Below are 27,914 nucleotides of genomic sequence, written 5' to 3'. Positions count from 1 at the left end.
GTGGATTTTTGCTGCTTCGTTTCATTGAAGTGAATGGTACTAAATTGTAATACCACAAACAACCTGAGGACAGGGGTGGTGCTGTTTTTGCAAAGAAGTAGCTTTTGTTTTTTCTTATCCTGGATCACTGATGAAATGACACAATAACCTCATTCTGTGGTCTTTTATTTTGTAGAGTTTTTAGTGAGAAAGTAAAATAAATAACATCTGGTTTTCTCCCCGCTCCGGGGGATTTCTGGGATCCTTGTCATGTCTTCCTGGAGATCACGCTGTCTTCTCTGGATCATCGATTCTCCTGTGAACGCAAACACAAGTAACATCTCATGGGTGGACGTGTTACTGACCGCAACAAGATCAACACACTGCATCCCTGAAATACTCTGTGCTGCTTTATAAACCACCCTTCCTGTTCAATAGTGTCAGGAATCTGACAGTGAACGTATTACATGCAGGATGCGGCAGAGAAGTTATACTGTGCAGGAAAACTGTAGAAGCTAAACTGTGCCCCTGGGATGATGGCGGAGACGGTCAGGGCCGTGGTTTGGATTCTGTATTTATAGTGCAGAGCCAAATTTGTCCATAACTCCTCTGTGCTGAGCTTGCTTCATCCAGCCCTGGTGATTCAGTGTCCAGGAATGATTACATTTCCAATCCACGTCTGCCAGATCCTCTGCGCTCACTGCTGGGAACATAGGGGAATACTGGAAGGTGGGGGAGGGAAAGGCACTGAGTGCCCAGGTAAAGTTCTGCAGGAAGACGTTGGGGCATGCCTATATCCTGCATAGTCCACTAGGGCCCTATATAGACTTCAATAGCTCTGTACAGCTTTATAAGTTTCATATGATGCCGTAATAGGCCTGTATGCGTGAGCCCTAATTCTTCCCTGTTGTAAGGATCTCCTGTAGTTACATACATTGCCACTAGAGGGAGCATCTAAGCTATTGCTGATATCAATGATGAAACTGAACCACAAATCAGATTTATTAGGGCTCATGCACACTGAGCAGTAGGTGAGGAATTGAAGAGGTATCCGCTCTTAATTTCTGTTAAAAAATCCTCCCGTAAAATATAAACAGAGCAATGTCCTATTGTGTTCAATGGGATTTCTGCTCTGTCGTTCACACTGCAGAATTCCCGAGCAGAACTTTCTGCCGCAGATCTGCCCAAAGGGCGGGTTCAGACTACGGAATTCGCGTGGATAAAATCTGGCGGATTCCGTTGCCTGTACACGCTCACGGCTGTGCGCCTCTCCACCCATGCCATAGACACCATTCCATGCACGAGTGGATTCCACATTCCGCCAAAAGAATTGACGCGTCAATTCTTGCGGCAGATAGCGAAATCGGTCGGCCCATAGAATGGTGTCTATGGAGTCGGCGGAAAGGCGCGCGGCCGTGAGCGTGTACAGGCAACAGAATCCGCCAGATTTTATCCACGCGAATTTCGTAGTCTGAACCCGCCCAAAGAATTGACCGGTCACGTCTTATTCATAATCTGCTAGAGGAATCCTATAGAAGTCAATGGGGCTTGAATTCTGCTTGAAATTCTGCTCAAATTCCGCTCAATTTCAGCTCCAATTCTGCTACTATTTTGCCAGAGCAGAATAGGAGAGGAATTTCAAGCAGAAATCTTTCCTCTTCAATTCCTCGTCTATTGCTCAGTGTGCATGAGCCCCTACTCTTTTGTTGCTGTATGAAGTTGTTTTGCTTTATGTGCGCAATATGGAATCACAATGCAGATCAATGTGGAATGAGTTTTTCCCTAGAAATACTGAAAATATTCCTTGTATGGGACACGATGGTCCAATCCATGGTGATGGGTTGAATATGCTGTATACAGCCCTAATAAAATACATTACTGTTGTATTTGAGATATATTGTGTCACAGAAACTTAAAGGGAACCTGTCACCGGGGACGCGGACACAGAGCCCGCCCGACCCCCCGGTGCAGCCCCTGGATACTTACCCTTTCCGGTGAGTCACGCTCCTGGAGCCGGTCTCGGGATGAAGATATCAGCACGCTGTATGCAAATTACCTGTGATGAGTCCGATGCCCATAGAGAATGACTGGAGCTGTCATTCTCTATGGGCATCGAACTCATCTCCGCAGAGCACGCACGCACGTCCCGGGACCGTCTCCAGGAGCGTGACTTGCCGGAAAGGGTAAGTATCCAGGGGCTGCACCGGGGGCCGGGCGGGCTCTGTGCCTCTCCCTTGCTGTCTATGGGGCTGAGGTGACATGGTCACATGGTATACAGCCAGGAGAGAAGATGCTTTATCCTATATACATAACACTTGTCCATGTGTCTGTGTCTGAAACTGCAGAAATTAGTTCTTTAGTACCACACTCTCCCGCCTCTAGTGATCGATTAGGGTGTGAACACCAACTGATCGAAACTTTTGCCGTGTCCCTAACTTCTTACCCAAGCTCTGTGTCTCTCTCTCGCGACTGGAAATGTTTCTCCAATGAAGTCAACAATTCGCAAGGAAACTGAAGTTTGTTGGCTCTGATGTAGTTTAGGACGTATTCGTCTGCATCCGTGATGATGAAGCGGTGCCTGAAAACTAAACAGACAGAGCGGAGTTAACCACTAAGTTAAAGTCATACCTACTGTGGTATAAATTTTCCTGCAAAAACAATGTCAGCTTCCAGCCACTAGGGGGAGCACCCTTTACATGGATCCTGTAGGTCAGGGGTAGGGAACCTTGGCTCTCCAGCTGTTGCCAAACTACAACTTCCATCATGCCTGGACAGCCAAAGCATAAGTTTTGCAACAGCTGGAGAGCCAAGGTTTCCTACCCTTGCTGTAGGTCATAGACTGTATACAGGTTACTCATAGTGGCGGTATCAGGCGACTGCTGCTGCCCTAGGGCAAATCAATGTAACATCCCAGAGAGTCCATACTGATAGATGATAACTGCCTCACCTTCAACAACGCCGCCAATGGTGAAGTCCTCCGGGCTGTAGTAGATGGGATCGTCCATAGAGGAGCCCGGTTTGGGAACTCTGCTCTTTTCTAAGAATTTCCCTCCGATGATTCCTGAGTTGCGGACTTGTGGCTCAAAAATACTGATCATGTCATCGGACAGGTAATAGGACAAGATGAAACGGCGCCCTTTGTCTTCAGGGTTCATGGAGTCCTAGGAAGACATATGATGGTTAGGTATAGCTATAAGGGTAGATAGTGACCCCGCCAGAGGGTGCTTGTAATACTGCAAAGCTCTGGTAAGACTTCCCAGTGGTTCTCCCCCCTCTTTCTCTGAATGGTATCTTCTTGACAACAGGAAGGGGCTGAAAAGAGGGTTCACAGGTTGTGGTTGTCAGACCCCATTCTTATTAGAGATGAAGATGAGGCCCCAAGCCCAGTTAGAAAATAGGTTGGGGGAATCCACCAAAGGTTGATTATCTTTTACTTACCAGTGTCCATACATCAGAATATAAGAGCATGTTCTATCCATACAGACTGTACAGAAGCATTGGCATCTGTGGCCCCGGGACCCACCCTTGAGCTGGAAGTATGTTGTATATAGGACAGAGAAGCGTACCAGGGAGGCTGCGTATCTCAGGACTTTGTGGTCGTTCTCCAGCATCTTGATCACGTCTTTCTTGGGCGGTTTTGGGATCAGAGTGAGACAGTTCTGAAGAGAGTCCTCCAGCAGACCGTAGCCGTTGTACGGAGGGATGTCCTAGAGGAGAGAGAAGGGGGAACATGTCACCTGGGAGCAATGGCTTTATCCTGTATACAGAGACCAAACTATTGTATTCTTGTTTGCCCCAAAGCCTTACATCATTATTATTATTATTATTATTATTATTATTATTATTATTATTATATGGCAATGTGGCTGCAGGAGAGCTTGTTTTTTATGAGGTCAGGCATAATTTTTTTAGATACATATAAACTGGGTTTCAATTGTTATTCATGTACACTTATTACTACTTATTATCATTGTTTTGTAGCTTTGAGGATTTAATACTGGGGGCTCCAGTAGTGACATAGCGCTACTCTTGTCCATGTGGCTGTGTCTGGTAATGCAGCATTGGTTCTTTAGTACCATACCCAATGTTAGAGCTAGGGCTGGGCGATATGGCCAAAAATTAAAATCTCGATTTTTAAAATTTTTTGGACGATTCTCGATTTAAATCTCGATTTTTTTTTTCTTTTAGCTAAATAAACAGAACATTTTTCTCCCTGCAGTGTCAGATACTATTTTAGTGATGTTTGAGACAACTATATTGCTTCCCAGTGTACCAGTGCTCCTAATGTGCCCCCATGTAGTAGACAAGCCCTCTCTGCGCCACTCTGTGCCCCATATAAGTAGTTTTCCCAAATATGTGCCCTATGTACTCTGTGCCCCATATGGTATAGGAGATCATCTTTGTGCCTCCATCTAGGCAGGGAGTAGTAGTGGAGGTATAGTGGATAAGGGGTGTAGTAGTACAGGAACAGATGAGGGGTGTATTAGTAGTAGTACAGATGAGGGGTGCAGTAGTAGTAGTACAGGTACAGATGAGGGTCAGGGACATAGCTAAGAGCATGGGGCAGACTGGGGGGAGGGGGATGGCGAAGCATGGGGCACACTGGGGGGGGCATGGGGCACACTGGTGGGGAGCATGGGGCACACTAGGAGGGGCATGGGGCAGACTGGGTGGGGGAGAGCATGGGGCAGACAAAGGGGGAGGGGGATGGCGAAGCATGGGGCACACTGGGGGGGGAGCATGGGGCACACTGGGGGGGGAGCATGGGGCACACTGGGGGGGAGCATGGGGCACACTGGGGGGGAAGCATGGGGCACACTGGGGGGGGGAGCATGGGGCACACTGGGGGGGGAGCATGGGGCACACTGGGGGGGAAGCATGGGGCACACTGGGGGGGGAGCATGGGGCACACTGGGGGGGAAGCATGGGGCACACTGGGGGGGGAGCATGGGGCACACTGGGGGGGAAGCATGGGGCACACTGGGGGGGAAGCATGGGGCACACTGGGGGGAAGCATGGGGCAGACTGGGGGGAGCATGGGGCAGACTGGGGGGAGCATGGGGCAGACTGGGGGGAGCATGGGGCAGACTGGGGGGAGAATGGGGCACACTGGGGGGAGCATGGGGCACACTGGGGGGAGCATAGGGCACACTGGGGGGAGCATGGGGCACACTGGGGGGAGCATGAGGCAGACTGGGTGGGGGGGAGCATGAGGCAGACTGGGTGGGGGGGAGCATGAGGCAGACTGGGTGGGGGAGAGCATGCATGGAACAAACTGGGGGGGTAGCATGCATGGGGCACACTGAGGGGAGGGGGAGCATGCATGAGGCACACTGGGGGAGGGGGAGCATGCATGAGGCACACTGGGGGAGGGGGAGCATGCATGGGGCACACTGGGGGAGCATGCATGGGGCACACTGGGGAGGGGGAGCATGCATGAGGCACACTGGGGGAGGGGAAGCATGCATAAGGCACACTGGGGGAGGGGGAGCATGCATGGGGCACACTGGGGGAGGGGGAGCATGCATGGGGCACACTGGGGGAGGGGGAGCATGCATGGGGCACACTGGGGGAGGGGGAGCATGCATGGGGCACACTGGGGGAGGGGGAGCATGCATGAGGCACACTGGGGGAGGGGGAGCATGCATGAGGCACACTGGGGGAGGGGGAGCATGCATGAGGCACACTGGGGGGAGGGGGAGAATGCATGAGGCACACGGGAGGGGGAGCATGCATGAGGCACACTGGGGGTAGAATGCATAAGGCACACTGGGCGAGCATGCATGGGGCACACTGGGGGGAGGGGGAGCATGCATGGGGCACACTGGGGGGAGGGGGAGCATGCATGGGGCACACTGGGGGGGAGCATGCATGGGGCACACTGGGGGGGGAGCATGCATAAGGCACACTGGGGGAGCATGCATAAGGCACACTAGGGGAGCATGCATAAGGCACACTGGGGGAGCATGCATGGGGCACACTGGGGGGGGAGCATGCATAAGGCACACTGGGGGGAGGGGGAGCATGCATGGGGCACACTGGGGGAAGGGGGAGCATGCATAAGGCACACTGGGGGGAGGGGGAGCATGCATGGGGCACACTGGGGGGGGGAGCATGCATAAGGCACACTGGGGGGAGGGGGAGCATGCATGGGGCACACTGGGGGGGGAGCATGCATAAGGCACACTGGGGGAGCATGCATGGGGCACACTGGGGGGAGGAGGAGCATGCATGGGGCACGCATGGGGCAGACCTGGGGGAGCATGGGGCAGATCGGGGGGTGAATTGGGCAGACCTGGGGGAGCACAGGGAAGATCGGTGGGAGCATGGGGCAGACCGGGGCAGGAGGGAACATACCTGGTGTACCCCCTCTGCCCGGGCGCTCACCACCCGCACTTACGATCTCCTCCCGCCCGCACATACTCCCCGCAGCTGACCCGCCCCCATAGCGGGATGAATATCACCTCGCAGCCGCACATGGAGGTCCTCGGAGGAGGCTGCAGGGACTGAAGCATCGGGTGATAGTGTCGCTGTGGTACAGCTCCAATAACCTCAGCAACACTATCACCCGATGCTTCAGTCCCTGCAGCCTCCTCCGGGGACCTCCATGTGTGGCCGGGAGGGAGCGTGTGTACACATCCGGCTATGGGGGCGGGGGCATAGGGCGCTACTGGCCGCTCTGCATAGACTGCTGGACGCTCTCGCTCCTCTCACTGTTTCAGTAGCTGGAGGATGCGAGCAGCCCGCCCGCGCGCCCGCATCTAATGATTTTATTTTTTAAATTCGATTTTCGATGTTCAGAGCAGGAGAGGTTTTCAATGGGGATTTATAGAAAACCGAGACAAAGTTCCTATCTCGGCCAGGGATGTCAGCAGAGAGCACTGTGTCAGACTGACAATAAAACAACATTTCCTGTAGGACATACAGCAGCTAATAAGTATGGGAAGACTTGAGATTTTTTAATAGAAGTAAATTATTAGTAAATCAGTTGATTTGAAAGAAAAAGATTTTCGCTGGACAACCCCTTTAAGGAAGTCTGCTCTGTGGTGTTTTACGCCTGACCTGAATATCTGTATGCATTTGGGGGGGGGTCCTGGACCACTGTACCCCATTTATTTGGAGAGATATGCACAACGCCCAAGAGGCTGTAAAGTGAGAGCCCTAATATACCTATAGGATACGTTGTTATCTATAATATCACATGAGGTTCTGTCCTCCGCCATCTTTTCTCCTATTTTAGTAGACATACGGCAGACATTGTTAGGATCGCTGATGTCCTTTCTGAAAAGTTGGCAAGTAAATTAAATCCAATATGGCCGCCACTACAGCTCCATCTGAAGCTTTACTGCTAATCTGCCCAGTGTTACAGGAGAGGCTGCCCATCATAAGGAGGAGGACCTACCATTAGGGGCTCCAGGGAAGAGTTCTCTATAATGATGACCATACTGACCCAGATTTACAAGCTACAGATAGGGCTGAATCAGAGAACTCAATGACTCCCAGGTGAGGGACGGCCTCGCTGTATAGATCTACCTGTTTCACTTCTTCCTCCTTCTTCTTCGTGACGTCAGCGGGGACTATGTCTTGGATTCCAAGGTTGTCCTTATAGAAGTCCCGGGTGTAGTCATCACAGTCATAGAGGAAGAACTTACGCCCCAAGATGTTGACGTGCTGACCCACAACGAAATCCCGGGGGGAATACCACTCCGTAACCTCCTCACCGGAGATTTCCAGGACACATTTTGGAAAGGTGTCTGTGGGGAAAAGATGACGTAATACTCTCTATAGCGTATACAGCCTCTATATAGATAGGATGATATAATACTCTCTGCAGTGTATACTACCTCTATATAGATAGGATGATATAGTACTCTCTATAGTGTATACTACCTCCATATAGATAGGATGATATAGTACTCTCTATAGTGTATACTACCTCCATATAGATAGGATGATATAGTACTCTCTATAGTGTATACTACCTCCATATAGATAGGATGATATAGTACTCTCTATAGTGTATACTACCTCCATATAGATAGGATGATATACACTCACCGGCCACTTTATTAGGTACACCATGCTAGTAACGGGTTGGACCCCCTTTTGCCTTCAGAACTGCCTCAATTCTTGGTGGCATAGATACAACAAGGTGCTGGAAGCTTCCTCAGAGATTTTGGTCCATATTAACTTGATGGCATCACACAGTTGCCGCAGATTTGTCGGCTGCACATCCATGATGCGAATCTCCCGTTCCACCACATCCCAAAGATGCTCTATTGGATTGAGATCTGGTGACTGTGGAGGCCATTGAGTACAGTGAACTCATTGTCATGTTCAAGAAACCAGTCTGAGATGATTCTAGCTTTATGACATGGCGCATTATCCTGCTGAAAGTAGCCATCAGATGTTGGGTCCATTGTGGTCATAAAGGGATGGACATGGTCAGCAACAATACTCAGGTAGGCTGTGGCGTTGCAACGATGCTCAATTGGTACCAAGGGGCCCAAAGAGTGCCAAGAAAATATTCCCCACACCATGACACCACCACCAGCCTGAACCGTTGATACAAGGCAGGATGGATCCATGCTTTCATGTTGTTGACGCCAAATTCTGACCCTACCATCCGAATGTCGCAGCAGAAATCGAGACTCATCAGACCAGGCAACGTTTTTCCAATCTTCTACTGTCCAATTTCGATGAGCTTGTGCAAATTGTAGCCTCAGTTTCCTGTTCTTAGCTGAAAGGAGTGGCACCCGGTGTGGTCTTCTGCTGCTGTAGCCCATCTGCCTCAAAGTGCGACGTACTGTGCGTTCAGAGATGCTCTTCTGCCTACCTTGGCTGTAACGGTTGGCTATTTGAGTCACTGTTGCCTTTCTATCAGCTTGAACCAGTCTGCCCATTCTCCTCTGACCTCTGGCATCAACAAGGCATTTCCGCCCACAGAACTGCCGCTCACTGGATGTTTTTTCTTTTTCGGACCATTCTCTGTAAACCCTAGAGATGGTTGTGCGTGAAAATCCCAGTAGATCAGCAGTTTCTGAAATACTCAGACCAGCCCTTCTGGCACCAACAACCATGCCACGTTCAAAGGCACTCAAATCACCTTTCTTCCCCATACTGATGCTCAGTTTGAACTGCAGGAGATTGTCTTGACCATGTCTACATGCCTAAATGCACTGAGTTGCCGCCATGTGATTGGCTGATTAGAAATTAAGTGGTAACGTGCAGTTGGGCAGGTGTACCTAATAAAGTGGCCGGTGAGTGTAGTACTCTCTATAGTGTATACTACCTCCATATAGATAGGATGATGTAGTACTCTCTATAGTGTATACTACCTCCATATAGATAGGATGATGTAGTACTCTCTATAGTGTATACTACCTCCATATAGATAGGATGATATAATACTCTATAGTGTATAGTACCTCCATATAGATAGGATGATGTAGTACTCTCTATAGTGTATACTACCTCCGTATAGATAGGATGATATAGTACTCTCTATAGTGTATACTACCTCCATATAGATAGGATGATATAGTACTCTCTATAGTGTATACTACCTCCATATAGATAGGATGATATAGTACTCTCTATAGTGTATACTACCTCCATATAGATAGGATGATGTAGTACTCTCTATAGTGTATACTACCTCCGTATAGATAGGATGTATAGTACTCTCTGTACTGAATGTTTCCTCCTTATTACACCATATTGCCAAATGATTCTCCCTGTTTATGGGGTCAGGATTGGTATAACCAGATAGCTGCAATCTTCCTTTGTAGATGGGATACATTGTTCTCACCTTTTAGATCCTTCACAGATTTCGGTAAGCGCTGTCTCTTCATCAGTACAGGGAAGGGATCCCTCCCGTCATTTCTCTCGTGGACCTCCCGGACCTCTACGGTGTCATCCATCAGATAATAGTGTATAATAACCGGCCGGGTCTCTCCAAACATGCTGTCCGAGTCATCCCAGAGCGAGAAAAACCGCAGGACCTGCAAATGTACAAGCGTATGGAAATAAGATGTTACACAATATGGGGGAGATTTATCCAACATGGTGTAAAGTGAAACTGGCTCAGTTGCCCCCAGCAACCAATCAGATTCCACCTTTCATTTTCCAAAGAGTCTGTGAGGAATTAAAGGTGGAATCTGATTGGTTACTAGGGGCAACTGAGCCAGTTTCACTTTACACCATGTTGGATAAATCTCCGCCATTATGTGTCTAAACTGCATTTCCCTGATCCAGAGCTCCAAATACCCACAGCCACCACTAGAGGGAGCTCAGGGAATATTATTAAACAACAAATAGTTTTTATATTGTGAGTCCTCACGGCTGCAGCTATACACATTGAGTAGTTTTTCTTAATACTTACATTTTTTTCTTAATACTTACATTTGTAAGGGATACATTTTACCTCCTTTCCCATTTTTTTTTTTTTTTACATTTCATTTAGTCCCATTATTAAACCGTTTCAGTGTATTATGCTTCAGGGGGGGGCCTAAGGGGCATACACAGATGAAATGAAAGACCTGACAACCTTCTTAAGGCCCCTAACTGCCATGACAACTCATCGTCATCCTTTCCAGAAATGGGTACATAGCTCATAGGGAGATAAAACAAATGATACATGTCACTTAGTTGTTGGCTGTTTGTAAAGTTATAAAATCATTTTTTCCTTCTAAGCTCAAGTGTCAAAGAAGTCGGGCTGAGATGCAGAAGACACACCTACTCCCTCTCTGATCAGCCTGATTGATGTACAAGGCTCAGTGCCAAGCATGGAGGGGTGGGGGAGGGAGGAGGCGTGCATGCCGCAGCTCAGCCCAGCCTCTACGGCTCTTAAGCTTGGAAGAAAAACATGATTTTATAAAATTGCAAAGAGTCATAGGCTAAGAGACAGGTGTCATTGGTTTTATCTCTCTGGGTTATCTGCCCATCTCTTGAGCTTTGAGCATGATATTGAGCCGACAGCTCCCCTTACCTGTCACTAAAAATAACCGTTGACATAGCCGGGGAAAAAGCCCACAATGCAATCAACTCTCCGACTGGTCGCGCAGTACGTCAATATTTTCTCAAAGAAAGTCTATTAAAAAAATATTGATGAAATCAGGGGCCGGTCAGGGAGTGGATGGCGCTGCGGCTGCGATGTCTCCCCGGCTATACCTTCTGATCAGAGCGGGTGTCAGCAGTGAGACCTGCTGTGATCAATAGCTTTTGACATGCCTGTTCTTTTCAGTGACAGTGCCCATTTAAGTAATTCTGCTGTATTTATAATGAATGTTACCTTGCGGTCCATGGTTAGGAATTGCTTGAGTTTATCAAAGTCAGACGGGGTGGTGTAGGTGCGGTCCGGCTCTCTGCGGAGCTCAGTGTAGGGATCAGGAGGGATTCCTTCTGGCAGGTTCAGTTCGATGCCTTCACTTTCTAAGAAATCCTGTGTAAGATGACAACAAATCATTGAAGACTGTGTAGATAGCAGAAATGGATATGGTCATCTAATTGATGGATTGTTTCTTAAATTAGGCCCCTTAAAGGGGAATTCATTATTATGGGGGATGGGATACTCCATGTCATTTTTTTGCTAAGGAAATACTGACATTGTACGTGTCAATTAAACGATGACAAAGTTGCAGGCAGCCATTAAACTATATGTTAGTTGCACCACACTGCGACTTTGATGCAAAATATTATTTGTCTCACTGCTTCCCCACAGATGCAAGCTAAGGCTAGGTTCACAATGCGTTTTTGCAATCCATTTTTTTCATCTGTTTTTTGCAAAAAAAAAAACAGTTGAAAAAAAACGGATGCATTTGTGAGCATCCGTTTTTCCATTGACTTCCATTATAAAAAAAAAAAACGGATCAAAACGGATACTTTTTTCTTTTACGCTACTTTTGCGTTTTGTGTCCATAAAAACAAAACGGATCCGTTTTGATCCGTTTTTTTTTTATAATGGAAGTCAATGGAAAAACGGATGCACACAAATGCAAAAGGATGAAAAAAAAACGGATCGCAAAAACGCAGTGTGAACCTAGCCTTAGCTTGCATCTATAAGGAAGCAGTGAGACGAATAATATTTTGCATCAAAGTCGCAGTGTGGTGTAACTAACATATAGTTTAATGGGAGATGCCTGCAACTTTGTCATCGTGTAATTGACACGTAAAATGTCAGTATTTCCTTATTTGCACAAAAGTGACATGGAGTACCCCATCCCCCATAATAATGAATTCCCCTTTAAGGGGCCTAATTTAAGAAACAATCCATCAATTAGATGACCATGTCTGTTTCTGCTGTCTATAATAACTATGATTTTTTTAAATTATTATTAGACCCTTGCCTCTTTTGGCTTATTACCTGAGTAAATTTGTCGCAGCTGACGATACGGAAGGTCCGTCCGTACAGGGTGATGTTGATGCCCACGTTGAGATCCTTCCAGTGGTAGTGATCCCCGTTGTCATTTTTAGGGTGTCTCTGTCTCTTTATAAAGGTGCCTTGAGGTATTCCGGAGTTCTCCACCAGGGGCTCCACCACGGATATAGTGTCGTCTTCCAGGTAGTAATACACACTCACTTTCCGCACCCTGTAGCGCTCCTCTTGGGAGACGGGGACGCCTTCTTTGAAGTAGGCGTCAAATTTTAACACCTAAGGGCGAAAAATTATTTGGAGAATTTACACTAACCTGCTGCTGGCTGGGCATGTTGGGTGTTGAAGTTCCACAAATGCTATAGATTAGGGATGGGGAACCTTTGGCACTCCAGCTGTTGCAAAACTACAATTCCCATCATGCCTGGACAGGCTGTCCAGGCATGATGGGAATTGTAGTTTTGCAACAGCTGCAGGGCTGAGGTTCCCCATGCCTGCTATAGGCACAAAAAAAAATAGCAAAATGATCTCATCTCCACTTAAAGTGAAAGTAAACCATATAAAAACAAGAAAAAAATACACACATATACATATATACATGCACAAGCCAAAAAGACAGAAATGGCTGCACATCGCACCCATGGCTGACACGAAAGCTTATTCAGCTACATTTAAAACCAACATCAGAAGTTAGTATATAATCTGGCCAAACCATATTGCCTCATGTACCACGTGCAGGTCTTCTGATACGTGCAGGTCTTCTGTGGGGTCTGGGGGGGCCTTTTAGGGTCTGGTCCTGTGACAATGGGGTTGTAGGGCCATTCCGTGGCCCCCCTTCTCTGCTTGCGCACGTTTTGCGGGGATTGTGGTCACTGACCGTCACGGTGATGTTTTTTGGTTAGGGACTCATGTGTATCAGAAGACCTGCACGTGGTACATGAGGCACTATGGTTTGGCCAAATTATATACTAACTTCTGATGTTGGTTTTAAATGTAGCTGAATAAGCTTTCGTGTCAGCCATGGGTGCGATGTGCAGCCATTTCTGTCTTTTTGGCTTGTGCATATACATATATATATATATATATATATATATATATATACTATATGTTGATTTACCTTTTTGTCGAACACCACGAAGGAGGGGATGAAGCTGGATTGCGGGGCTTGCTTTACCTGCCCATAGGTTAGAGTGGGTCTTTTGTTGGCGAGTTCATCTAGTTCAGCTTGTGACAGCTGGTTGGCTGTGATTGGATCCCTACCGATCCCTACAGTGGGAAGCACAGGCCGACTGTAGCCGTTACGATACGTCAGGGTCTGAGTGCGGTGGAATGCAGATTTCTGTTAACAGGAAAGAAATGTTAGTAAAACATATATGGTGCTCACACTAGACACAGTATTGATCGCATTAACCCCTACGGAATACCGTCTGGGGTCTATACACACTGTATACATTCTGGTTGGGATTCCATGCGTCTGCACAGAAAAATCCCATGTCTATTTTGAGTAGCCGCTATTCATTGAACACCCCCTGCACAAAACAGACTGTGCACACAATATAAAGAAGGCCTCCGGCCGTACTTTACATTGTCTGCTATGGCTAATTGGAGCGCGGGCACACAAATTTGAGTTTGCCCATATTCCAATTTAAAAGAAGTGCAGTACCGGCTGGGTTGAACATCTCAGACAGCAGCCGTTCTGTGACACGGCCGTGTCACAGAATGGCTGCTGTTTTACCACATCTGAACATGGCCTAAGGCTGGGTTCACACTACGTATATTTCAGTCAGTATTGTGGTTCTCATATTGCAACCAAAACCAGGAGTGGATTAAAAACACAGAAAGGATCTGTATATAGTCTATCTCTGCCGCACGCCCACCCTGGATGGCACAGCATGGTGGTGGGATCAGACAGTGCGCTCTTAGGGCATGTCCACACTGTGGATGTAGAATTTGCGCCAATTTCCAAACCCAAATCATCACGATTTTGGATGAAAAACTCATCTCCCATTAACTTTAATGAGGAATGTTTCTCCTCTTCAGTTTGCAGTGTGAACAAGGCCTTACAGCAGGGCTAGGGAACCTTGGCATGATGGGAGTTGTAGTTTTGCAACAGCTGGAGGGCCGAGGTTCCCTACACCTGTCTTACAGGGACAGGGCTGACCGAGATGGTCCGAACCGAGTTTGGTTCGGGTTCGTACGAACCCGAACTCTCGGTAATGATTCCCGCTGTCTGCCCGCTTCGTGGAGAGGGTGGATCCAGCGGGAGGATCGCCTGGAAAACTGGGATACAGCCATAGCCATAGGCCAGTTTTCCAGGCGGTCCTCCCGCTGTATCCACCTGCTCCACGGAGCGGCCAGACAGCGTGAATCTGATGCCGAGCGTTCGGGTTCATACGAACCCGAACCTTGGAGGGTTCGGACCATCCCTATATGGAACCTAAAACTGTTAATAAAAAGCACCAGTCCGTCTGCCACAAGTGAGTATATAGCGTATTCTGTGAGTATATAGCGTATTCTGTGAGTATACAGCGTATTCTGTGAGTATATAGTGTATTCTGTGAGTATATAGCGTATTCTGTGAGTATATAGCGTATTCTGTGAGTATACAGCGAATTCTGTGAGGATACATTGTATTCTGTGAGTATATAGCGTATTCTGTGAGTATATAACGTATTCTGTGAGTATACAGCGTATTCTGTGAGTATACAGCGTATTCTGTGAGTATATAGAGTATTCTGTGAGTATATAACGTATTCTGTGAGTATACAGCGTATTCTGTGAGTATATAACGTATTCTGTGAGTATACAGCGTATTCTGTGAGTATATAGCGTATTCTGTGAGTATACGGCGTATTCTGTGAGTATACAGCGTATTCCGTGAGTATATAGTGTATTCTGTGAGTATATAGCGTATTCTGTGAGTATACGGCGTATTCTGTGAGGATACATTGTATTCTGTGAGTATATAGCGTATTCTGTGAGTATACAACGTATTCTGTGAGTATACAGCGTATTCTGTGAGTATATAGCGTATTCTGTGAGTATACAGCGTATTCTGTGAGTATATAGCGTATTCTGTGAGTATACAGCGTATTCTGTGAGTATATATCGTATTCTGTGAGTATACAGCGTATTCTGTGAGTATATAGCGTATTCTGTGAGTATATAGCGTATTCTGTGATTATACAGCGTATTCTGTGAGTATATAGCGTATTCTGTGAGTATACAGCGTATTCTGTGAGTATATAGCGTATTCTGTGAGTATACAGCATATTCTGTGAGTATATAGCGTATTCTGTGAGTATATAGCGTATTCTGAGAGTATATAGCGTATTCTGAGAGTATATAGCGTATTCTGTGAGTATATAGCGTATTCTGAGAGTATATAGCGTATTCTGTGAGTATACAGCGTATTCTGTGAGTATACAGCGTATTCTGTGAGTATACAGCGTATTCTGTCAGTATATAGCGTATTCTGTCAGTATATAGCGTATTCTGTGAGTATACAGCGTATTCTGTGAGTATACGGCGTATTCTGTGAGTATACGGCGTATTCTGTGAGTATACAGCGTATTCTGTGAGTATATAGCGTATTCTGTGAGTATATAGCGTATTCTGTGAGTATACAGCGTATTCTGTGAGTATATATCGTATTCTGTGAGCATACAGCGTATTCTGAGTATATAGCGTATTCTGTGAGTATATAGCGTATTCTGTCAGTATATAGCGTATTCTGTGAGTATATAGCGTATTCTGTGAGTATACAGCGTATTCTGTCAGTATACAGCGTATTCTGTGAGTATATAGTGTATTCTGTGAGTATACAGCGTATTCTGTGAGTATATAGCGTATTCTGTGAGTATATATCGTATTCTGTGAGCATACAGCGTATTCTGAGTATATAGCGTATTCTGTGAGTATATAGCGTATTCTGTGAGTATACAGCGTATTCTGTCAGTATATAGCGTATTCTGTGAGTATATAGCGTATTCTGTGAGTATACAGCGTATTCTGTGAGTATATAGCGTATTCTGTGAGTATACGGCGTATTCTGTGAGTATACAGCGTATTCTGTGAGTATATAGCGTGGTTACTTACGGTAGGATCCCGGTAGGTGTTCCCGGGCAGGAATGGCAGCCCATGTACAGGATGAGAGGACATGATCCCTCCAGCGTCTCTCTCCCTCCAGTCTATGGACCCGGCTGCCTCTCTGCGGCTTGTTCTGTCTCCAGGCAACGGTCAGACATGACTCTGGTCTCCATAGTGACGGTAAACACTCCCTGGTCACATGACTCCACTGAGTGTCATCCTGGGATTCCTGTATACACAGGGTATTCCCGTATACTGAGCCTGTGCAATGTGAGAACACTTAGGGGTCACCCAGCTTTCCCAAAGGACACATCCATCCAATTGTGCAGCCATGCCTCTCTAGCTGGATATCTAAGAGACCCAGCTTTTCTAGAGACCTGAATGCCAAAATGTCTATTTCTGCTTTTAGACATCCCCTCATTGTATAAGTAGTATCATTCAACACATGCAGCTTTCCCAGAGTCCTGAATGGTAAAGTAACTATGCCGTCATACATCACTGATCTATGTCAGGACACCCAGTTTTCCTAGAAATCTGTCTAGTTATATAGAATACGGCTCAGTAAATCACATTCAGGACACCCAGCTTTCCCAGAACCCTGAATGGTAAAGTAACTATGCAGTTATATATCATTGCTCTATGTCAGGACACCCAGCTTTCCTATAAACCCGTCTAGTTATATAGTATATGGCTCAGTAAATCACATTCAGGATACCCAGCTTTCCCAGAACCCTGAATGGTAAAGTAACTATGCAGTTATATATCATTGCTCTATGTCAGGACACCCAGCTTTCCTAGAAACCCTTCTAGTTATATAGTATATGGCTCAGTAAATCACATTCAGGACACCCAGCTTTCCCAGAACCCTGAATGGTAAAGTACCTAAGCCGTCATACATCACTGATCTATGTCAGGACACCCAGCTTTCCTAGAAATCTGTCTAGTTATATAGAATATGGCTCAATAAATCACATTCCGGATACCTCAGCTTTCCCAGAATCCTATTTGGCAAAGTACCTATGCAGTTATATACATCACTGCTCTTTAACAGAAATATGTCAGGACACCCAGCTTTCCTAGAAACCCGTCTAGTTATATAGTATATGGCTCAGTAACTCCCATTCAGGACACCCAGATTTCCTAGAATCCTGAGTAGTAAAGTAACTATGTAGTCAGACATCAATGCTCTATGTCAAGACACCCAGCTTTCCCAGAAACCCGTCTAGATATATAGTATATGGCTCAGCAAATAACATTCAGGACACCTAGCTTTCCCCAAACCCTGAATGGCAATGTTATGCAGCAATGCATCCACTGCCATATTAACTACAAACACCACAAAAAAAGAAAATCCAATGAAGGATCAGAAAATGCAGGACAATCACAAGTAAATATTATCAAAAACCTTTATTTAGATAATTCATATTTGATAAAATTCATTAAAAATGAAGGGAGTGAAGCAGAACCAAACAGATGGACAAACAAACAGTGAGGGGACATATAAATATACTTTATAGGATCATATATTGCACATGCATACAAAGTGCTAATGAAAGTATGTAAAATTGTAGAAATACAGACAGCCTCCACTAGATGGCACATAATGATATAAACAACAATCGATGAAAAGTATATACACAGAAGCTGTAGCTCCTAGGAGGAGTTATAGTCTTGTTAAAATCATCAGATATAGTTAATACATCTGATCATTATATAACAAACTTTTGTTAAAGGGGTACTCTGGAGAAAATAAATTCAAAAGTTATTTATTCAAGTTAGTAATTTCCTTTTTTTTCTTTTTTAAATATTCAAGCCTCCCAGTACTTATCAGCTGCTGTATGCCCTACAGAATGTCATGTTGCAAGGAGCTCTGTGTCAGACTGGGAAGATTACATTACTTCATGTAGGGCATACAGCAACTGATAAGTACTGGAAAGCTTACTTTTTTTTAAAAATGTTTAACTTTCATCATTCTCCAGTTCTCTCACTTGTCAGAGCAATATCAGAAAGCTGAGCTGTGATTGGTTGCTATGGGGGCAAAAAAATCTTTCTCTAAAACAGCCTGCTGATTCTCCAGCCATATCCTATGAGGAGCTGATAGAGAGAGGCATCATGGGACCTGTGAACTAAATGAACTAGATGAACTGCTGAACCAAATGGTTTGAGAGTGAATCAGGAATCAGGTCTAGTTCAATGTGATGCATATCACTGAGCCCAGCACTGCCCCCTGTGGTAGTGTAGAGGACTGACTCATAATGAATGTGTATGCGGGAGCTGAGAAGCAGATCAGCAGCCACCATTTTGAGTACAGAACAGGAGCCAGGGGGTAAAGATTTTAGCAATGGTGAACTAGATGAACTAGTTCACTCTGAAGATTAGTTCATTTTGAACTAATCACTCACGAACTACCCATCACTAGCCCACACTCAGTATTACAGGCGGCCGCTCAGGGAGAGCACTACCACTGAGGAGCCAGGAGAAGCCATCATCTCACCGTCCTCCTCTAACCAGTCATGTCCTACTACGCCGTGCGCAGAGGCCGCCAGCCCGGTGTCTACTACAACTGGTGAGAGGCGGGAGCGCCATCTTATCGCCGCATCTTCTTACATATGACGCATTTACCTAATGTTTGTAAATAGTGACCATTATACTTATTATGGAGTGTGGAATTATTACTGGTGTAGATATGACCGCACAGTTTGGGGACATCGACTAGCCGGGAATAGTGTAGGCCCCTTGGCGAGATGCGGGAGAAACGCCCATGCTTAGCAAATGGCGGCCATGTTAGGAAAGTGGCGGACAAGATGGCGGCCAGACAAAATGGCGGGAAGTGAGGATAATCGTGTGTGTGAGGGGCAGGTGAAAATAATTGTTACTGGAAACAGTATATAAGGCATATTGTGCGGTTTGTAATACTATATATAAGGCATAATGTGTTGTCTGTAATAAAAAAAAAAAAAAAAAAAAAAAAAAAATATATATATATATTATATAGGGCAGACAAAATAGTTATAGTGGGAACATAGCCCAGGTTAGGAAGAGAGGAGGGAAATATTACCAAAATGGCGGCAAGAAGCCTTTTCTAAGTGGTCATTCCCAGGATTACAGGAGTGTTCACACAGCTTACATATACTACCGCTTTCTTCTGTGGAAAATCCACACCCAGACAACGGGAACATTACTGCAAAATTGCTAAAAAATTACCAGATTGTACCGCTGTAATGACAGAGCAGTGTGATCATTAGAACAGTTTCTCTGCTCCTGATATGATGTTTAGATGTACAGGATTTGATGGCTCAGATTTGCTTTGAATCTGATCTGGGCCATGAAATCTGCTGCAAAACCTGTACGTGTGAACGCCTTCACATTCGCTTCGAGTTTGCAGCGAAATCCGCTGCGGATCCATGTAGTGTGAGGGTAGCTTCACACGCACCTTATCGCTGCGTTTTTGGTGCGAAGATGCGCGTTTTGATTTTCATGTGAAAATCAAAACGCGCATGTAAAAATCGCATTAAAAATGCAGCGATACGGTACGTGTGAAGGCACCCTGAAGTAAAATGGGGTTACATATCCGCTGTCGATATGTGACCCAGCTCCTTTAACCTCCTTTAACCGCGCAGAGCAGACATTACCTGCTCGGCGCCGCGGGGAGTGGGACCGCCGGGAGCCTCACATTCAGCTGCAGCACCAAGCAGGTAATGTATTTCTCGGGGGGGGGGGGGGGGGGGGGGGGATTAGCGTCCGCTGCTGAATCATCGCGGCCCAGCAGAAACTACCTGCTTAGCCGTTTAGTGACTGCAGCTGTGTCCCGCCTCACTTGCTGAGTGGGGCCTGGACATCAAGGATCAGGAACTGATGCTACACTGCAGGGACACGTAAATAGAACGACTTATGTTCCCACCACCCCCTGTTTTTCTGCAGCGTAGACCTAATCACGTGATGGGCAGACGGGGAGGTTGAGTGGTGGAAATCTATACCTGCTCTGGAGCAGATGTGGATTTCTGCCCCCGCCGTGCAGCATGCACATGTCCCACCCACATCTGGCGGGGTAAATGGAGGCAGGGTCTAATTAAAAGGTCCCCCATAATCTTCTCTCTGAGAGAAAATGCCACATTGGTGTAGAAAATGGCATTAGCACCTGTAGTTTATGGCTCGTCGCAGTAGGATGACATCAGAGAGGTTTCTTTATAAAATGGAGATTTATTGCTGCTTCTTTAAAAGTGCTATACCTTACATCAGGTATGTAAGGTACCTTGGCTCTTCAGCATTCATGTAAGAGCTGCATTAAAGCAGCCGTATGGCAACAGGACCATATCGCCATATCTTCTCACTCATCCTCACCTTGCACATGTACTGTTATCCTAACACATATCCTCTATCTCCACTGATGACGTCACACGAATATAAGTGATGGAAACACGTAGGGAGTGTGGTTTGCTGGGTATACTTCCTTGTATGGCAAAATTGTGCTTTGGACATAACGCATAGTTATATATATCGGCCAATTAATTTGGTATAGTTATTGTATGACTACTGATTGACAATGATAGTTATTGCTTTTACCTGGTGTCTGATTCACAAATGGCGTTTCTTAGGTAATAATAAGGGTGCGTTCACACGTACAGATTTGATGGCGCAGATTCAAAGCAAATCTGCGCCATCAAATCTGCTGTAGATCCTGTACATGTGAACGCATCCTAAAAGTTTAAGTTTTAAGGTACTTTAACCTTTTCTACTATATTGATGCTTAAAAAGTCCCCTTTGATAGTGGCAGTGGACTAGCACGCACAGCTTGTGGTGCTGTTTATGCAAGAAAGTAGCTCAATTTTTTTCTAATCCTAATTTGTATGATACTTGTATAAAATCAATATATCCATAAGGATTGCTCATAGATCGTTCATATTTCATGTTGATGATGGATATTAGGTAGCTGTTATAGACTGTCAGCAGGTTTATGCTGTCCTATCTCGGGGTAGCACAAACCAGTCATAGAGAAGCTGAACAGAATGATGTATCACTTTCGATTGTTCTTTGCAGGTGTTTTAGACAGCTCTTTCTGAATAACATGGACAGTGAGTAGTCCTCTCCATTATGTGCATGAGCCCAGTAATCCAGGATATTCATGAGCAGAAAACTCCACCCACCAGCTGCTTATTGGCAGTTATCTATCCATGCAGTGTATAGGAAGTCACCTGTCAATCGGGCGAATGGTGGGGCAAGAATCCTATTCTCCATCGTATTAGGAGAACGGCTGAACAGAATGATGTAAGTAATACACCAATCTGTTCAGCATTTCTGTCAATAGTTTATGCTACCCTCATTTATGACAGTATATACCTAGTGACAGATTCACTTTAGGAGTCAAAAACAGAATTGTTTAGGTCAGGAGAATCATTCACAAATAAACTTTGAAAAAAGGTTTCCTTGCATCTCACTGGCTGAATCGTATCGCACATTGAGGCTCTGAATACAAGACTTCCAGTCATCTTTGATGATTCAGTATGTCTTCAAATTGCATAAGACTAATATCATAAACTCACCAGGTGTGTGACAGTCTGGGATCTCTCACAATAGTTCAGTGTACAAAAAAAATGGAAAGAGACTCTAAATTAAAATGAATACATAAATTAAAAATTTGTGAACCCTTAATTTTACTGCAAATTTGATGGTGTCCTCTCGCCCACCAGGCAGCCAGCAGAGCGCTAGAACAGGCTCGTGATCACAATATTACTAACCTTAATGTTCATACTGACAGCAAGTTTACTATAAAAGGTAAGTACACAAGTGTTTCCTAATTGCTTTTATAACTTTTAGTGAAAAAGCTGCTGCATGTGAACGCTTAGGATTTGTGGCAGACATAGAAGGTGAATTTGCAGGAAACTAAACGTGTTATGTGAAGATTTCTGCAGTGGATTCTGGTGCAGGTTTAGGCTATATTGCCACTGTCTTTTTATGGACGACCGTCAACTTCACGGGAAATAACCACCGTTATTAAATTATATTGACTGTGTGTGAACATGGTGCTCCCCCTTTTCACAAACAGAATTTGCTACTGAAACTGGCAAGCTCCAGACTTAATCTGTATTGTAGGACAATTACCCCAACCTGATGGACCCTATTAACCCCTTAACGACCCATGACGTATCTCATCATTAGGGGAGTTAAGAGAGGGGCCGTGCCGCAGCCCCCCTCTGAACTGCCACGATCCTGGCTGCAGAACCGCGGCTATTAGAGGGCGAACGCCGTGCATGCTAATAAGGACATTTAAATGCAGCTGCATTTAAAGATCTCCCCCCCCAAACACCCCCCCCCCCCCAACCCGCAGAGGGAAAATCCCTTCTCCTTACCCAGCCGGGCCTCAGTGTGAGAATGATGCTGATCCCGGCTCTGTATTCTATCGACGGGTTATCCGTTGCCATTCCGTAGTGTGCACGTACCCTTATAGAGCACCGATCCAATGGATCAGTGCTCTATATATACACAGCATTGATCTCAATCTGAGATAAGTGCTGTGTATATAGAAGTCAACCAGGGAGCTTCTAATTAATGTGAGGTTTTTGTTTTTATTAATAAAAAATGCCCTCCCCTACAGTTCAAATCACCCCCTTTTTCTCATTTAATAAAAGAAAAACATATTTGGTATCGCTGAATGCATAATCTCCCGAACTAGTAAATAATCACATTCCTGATCTCACACCGGTGCAAGCGCAAAAACCCACTGAATTGCACATTCTTGGTTGCATCAAATCCAGGAAAATTTTGATCAAAAAGTCGCATATATGCAATTAAGGTACCTATAGAAAATACAGATCATAGCGCAAAAAAATGACCTCACAGAGCCCCATAGACCAAAGGATAAAAGCATTATAAGGCTGGGAATAGAGCAAAAAAGGGAACATTTTTTTTTTTTTTTTTTTAAAGGACAAGTCCGGCGAAAATTATTTTTTTATATGTTATTACTTATGGAAAGTTATACAGTTTTCTAATGTACATTAATTATGGGAAATGCTCATATACTGCTTTTCCCCTTAATTTAGTGTATCAGGAAGTGTTAGAATTATCTCTGAAGCAGTGACGTCACGACCAACGGTGTAATTCCTATGGAGTGTCCAGCAGGGGGCGCTCTATATATAGAAGTCAATGAGTACCTCTATATATAGTGCGCCCCTGCTGGACACTCCATAGGAATTACAGTGTATGTAATGTAATGTAATGCACTGTACTGTTGTGACTTTATGAATACATTTATGGAATACTTTGGGGAGCAAGTGTCCTTGCTCCCCAAAGTATCCCATAAATGTATTCAATGAATACATTTGCAGGGCACCGAGCAGGGAGGGAGAGAGGTGCCATCTACCTCCCCCCCCTTGCTCGGTGCTGGGAACATATACAAACTCACACAGGGGCTGCTATTCATGCCCCCCGCCGCTCCCCCTCCTCCTCCCGACATCAAACTTACGATCGCGCTGCTGATTCCCCGCCGCCCGCGCCGCTCCTAACTACCCGCCCGCTCGCTCGCCCGCCCCGTTCCTAGCCGCCGCTCTCTGCTCATGCCGGCCGCGTCAGCCCGCCCCCACCCCGGCCGGGGACACCAGGAAGCGCCGTGCTCCCGGCCGGGGTGGGGGTGGGCTGACGCGGCCGGCATGAGCAGAGAGCGGCGGCCAGGAACGGGGCGGGCGAGCGAGCGGGCGGGTAGTTAGGAGCGGCGCGGGCGGCGGGGAATCAGCGGCGCGATGAATAGCAGCCCCTGTGTGAGCGGCGGCGCGGGCGGTGATAGGGATAGCACAGGTACTACTCCCCCATTATCTGCAGATAATGGGGGAGTAGTACTTTGTATATGTTCCCAGCACCGAGCAGGGAGGGGGGAGGTAGATGGCACCTCTCTCCCTCCCTGCTCGGTGCCCTGCAAATGTATTCATTGAATACATTTATGGGATACTTTGGGGAGCAAGGACACTTGCTCCCCAAAGTATTCCATAAATGTATTCATAAAGTCACAACAGTACAGTGCATTACATTACATACACTGTAATTCCTATGGAGTGTCCAGCAGGGGCGCACTATATATAGAAGTCAATGGTACTCATTGACTTCTATATATAGAGCGCCCCCTGCTGGACACTCCATAGGAATTACACCGTTGGTCGTGACGTCACTGCTTCAGAGATAATTCTAACACTTCCTGATACACTAAATTAAGGGAAATAGCAGTATATGAGCATTTCCCATAATTAATGTACATTAGAAAATTGTATAACTTTCCATAAGTAATAACATATAAAAAAATAATTTTCGCCGGACTTGTCCTTTAAAGATTTCCATTTATTAAAAGCTGTCAAATAAAAGTTATATATTGTTGTAATTGTACTGACATTAGGAACATATATAACATGTCTGTTTTAGCCTAGGGCAAATGGCGTAAAACACCCCCACTAAATGACGGTAAATAAAATTGCTTTTTATTTTAATTTTCACCACACACACATTTTTTGGGTTTCGCAGCATATTTTAAGCAACAGTTAAGTCAGTCATTGCAACGTACAATTAGTGACGCAAAAAATAAGGGCCCATGTGGGTCTGTAGGTAAAAAAAATACAAGCGCTATGGCCTTTTAAACACGAGGGGAACAACAACAAAAGTGCTAAAATTAGCTCAGACCTTAAGGGGTTAATGGTGTCTGACCTGTAATAAGTCAGAAGCTGTGACACTAGTTACCAAAATAGAAGTCAAAGTAAAGTTTCAAATAGTTATAGCCCTCTTGGGGTGGTAGTTTGCTGTAGTCCACTAAGGTTGCATGCACACATCCTGTGAAGACTTAACATCTGCGGTGCTCCTGGCATCATATTGATAGGTGATACTGGGAGGTCCGTGATTCCACCAAGCAGTGGAACATGTGTAATACGGCCTTAGGGGACTAAGCTAGACAATAATGTTGGACCTTTACCTTTGGTGTTAGACAACAGTATATTAAAATATAACACTTGTGCCAAGTGCAGGACCACAGTGATGGTGTACAGATCAGACTTATTTTGCAGGCAGCTAATGGGGACCCTACTAAATCACATAAGCACACCCTATGTTTTTAAATTTAGGAATGACTGAATGGGTGCCGAGATAGAAGGAAAATGGCTGGAAAACCTTTCATGGAGAAGAAGTTGTTAATAAGAAAGAATTTGAGAAGCTTGATAACCTGTGCAAGGATCTCGATGTCACATGGGTAAGTCTGTCATGTCACAACCCTGGATTCTTACAACTACTATTTACCAGTAGAGATGAGCAAAACTACAGTAAGGGTAGCTTCACACATACAGGATCCGCAGCAGATTTGACTAAATAACTGACCAATTCATCAAATCTGCTGCGGATCCTGTGCGTTTGAATGCACAAGATGAGGGTCATTTTGCAAAATATGGAATGCTCTGCATTTGACTCTTGGTGACTGGAAAAGATGGAAGGAGTCCTAGGGCTGCATCAATCTTCTCCAGCCACTGGAAGTCAAATGATCAGCGTTCAGTGTCTTTCTGCTTCCTGTAATGTGTATGTATAATGTGTTTTTATTTTTTTTATTTTAATGTAGACACACGTCCCAGGGCACCGTGGAAATTCAGGAAATGAAAAAGCAGACCATCTGGCCAAAAAAGGAGCAAGAAAATAAGAGTGTTACTTAGACACTCTGCAATTCAATGGTTAAATGTATTTTTTTTGTTTGATAAACTATAAAGGTGAGGGTGATCCTACAAAATGTGTTCCGCATGCGGTAAACACATAACTTAACCCTTTCTAGTCTGCTGTACAGGATTGCTCTAAATGTTACTGACTGGTTTATAGTCACTGGCTTCAGTTAGTTTGGAAGCTTATTTACAATTGTTGTATATGAAACTATGGAAAAAAAAAAGAAATAAAATAAAATGGGTATGCATAAAACCATATTGGGGCTTTTCTTGCTCTGTTACTGGACATGCATAGGTTACACACACCTCAAACCTCCAGGTCTTAACCAATCAGAATTTCTTGACGTGGAAAGTAGTTGTAATGCCAGTAACACTTTGATTCTCTTGCCATGTGCTTTCCTTGTACTGCTCTGTAATGTCTGGCTTCATCTCCTGTTACTTGTTTTAGGAAGCTGAATCTGCTTTCTCTCCTGCTGGTTACTGATCATGCAGGATATGAATGTCTGAAACCTTTCCCAGGACTGCATCCAGCTTTTTTAGTCACCCGGGGAGGAGTGGCAGTGAGTTTAATGGCAGCAGGTCGATGAGCGGATTGCAGAGATAATTACTGTAAATTTGCTCACATCTACATCCAACTTTAAAAACCTAATTACCTTTTATGCTCAGCACACCATGTGCTATGGGAACATGCCGGCAGGTTTAGAGTCTTCTTCCCTGCTGTCTTCTTTAACCCCTTGAGCAGGGGGGCAGATGCCCCCCGGGCCGGTCCCTATACTCAGGGGACACGGCTGCTGGATCTCTGAGCTGCAGGCACAGACAGCTTGCTCTGTATATACAGTAACCGATTAAAAGTAAAAGAACCGGTTACTGACAGGACTTATAGGAGGAGCAGGGCCCGTACATTCTGACGGGGACCTCCTTGACAATGATGCAGGGGCAGACGTCCTGTGGGCTGCACAGATTGTTATGGGGCCAACAGACTATACAGGTGGATGTGTGGCCGCCAGCACTGAGTCTGCACAGCACACAGGTCACACAGGCTGTGCATTACCTGACAGGACCTTACGTGCAGAGTGCAGAGAGCAGAGGTCATGTGTGCTCCTTCCCCTCCACCAGCCTTACTGTGCTCTGCTGCAGCTCCCGGTCATATGTCACTGCAGACACAACAATAACCAGGCCACCGCAAGCCCGCACATATACAGACGCCCGATGATGTGCAAAATATTGTATGCGATCACTGACGATCCACTATTCACATCCTAAGGCATATAAAACATAACTTTTATTATAAATATTCTAAAATCCAAACACAAAGCAAAAATTGTGCTAGTGTATTCCTGTACCTATGTCAGTTGATACTGAGGGATCGGGGACCCAAAATATTTACAAATCGAAGGTTTGGGGAGGGATGTGCTCACTCACAACTACATGGAGTAATTTAATCTCACCCTGCCTTTTGGGGTTACCCACCTCCTTAACAGGGTGGCCCCAACCACGGTGTCGGTCCCTTCCTAGACACTAAGTGCAGGGAAAAAAATAATAAAACTGACAACAAAAACACGAGTTATAAATGACGGGGCAAACTAAAAGTGCCCCAACCAACACCCTATATACAGTAATATATATATATATATATATATATATATATATATATATATCTCCTGGTAGATGAAGTGTCGGATCCTCGGGGTAGGCGGGGACCACAGGAGCCAGAATGACGGCGCTTCACGGCTTCAGGTTTAATGAAGTTAAACGATGAATTTTAATGGTCTCATAAACAACGCGTTTCGAGGCATAAATTG

General features: G+C 45.4%; 1 protein-coding gene and 1 long non-coding RNA gene across 2 annotated transcripts; one reads left to right on the top strand and one right to left on the bottom strand.

Moving 5' to 3' along the window:
- Window positions 1–149: 149 nt before the first annotated feature.
- EFHC1 (EF-hand domain containing 1) lies at window positions 150–16,619 on the bottom strand. Its single transcript, XM_069974050.1, has 10 exons — window positions 16,451–16,619; window positions 13,470–13,691; window positions 12,344–12,631; window positions 11,273–11,422; window positions 9,791–9,983; window positions 7,513–7,733; window positions 3,546–3,686; window positions 2,927–3,140; window positions 2,423–2,564; window positions 150–295 (listed from the first exon to the last, which is right to left on the bottom strand). Exons 1-10 carry the CDS (start codon window positions 16,511–16,513, stop codon window positions 265–267), a joined length of 1,665 nt encoding a protein of 554 aa, XP_069830151.1. The 5' UTR covers window positions 16,514–16,619; the 3' UTR covers window positions 150–264.
- Window positions 16,620–21,691: 5,072 nt separating this feature from the next.
- LOC138795093 (uncharacterized) lies at window positions 21,692–26,368 on the top strand. The gene is made up of 4 exons (XR_011363568.1): window positions 21,692–21,706; window positions 22,129–22,213; window positions 25,534–25,658; window positions 26,019–26,368. It is a non-coding gene; the product is annotated as an uncharacterized lncRNA (long non-coding RNA).
- Window positions 26,369–27,914: the final 1,546 nt, after the last annotated feature.

This window comes from Dendropsophus ebraccatus, chromosome 6 (assembly GCF_027789765.1).
Source record: "Dendropsophus ebraccatus isolate aDenEbr1 chromosome 6, aDenEbr1.pat, whole genome shotgun sequence".
Lineage (NCBI taxonomy): Eukaryota > Metazoa > Chordata > Amphibia > Anura > Hylidae > Dendropsophus > Dendropsophus ebraccatus.
The sequence above is the reverse complement of the archived record's forward strand: the minus strand, read 5'-3'. Positions and strand labels throughout refer to the sequence as shown.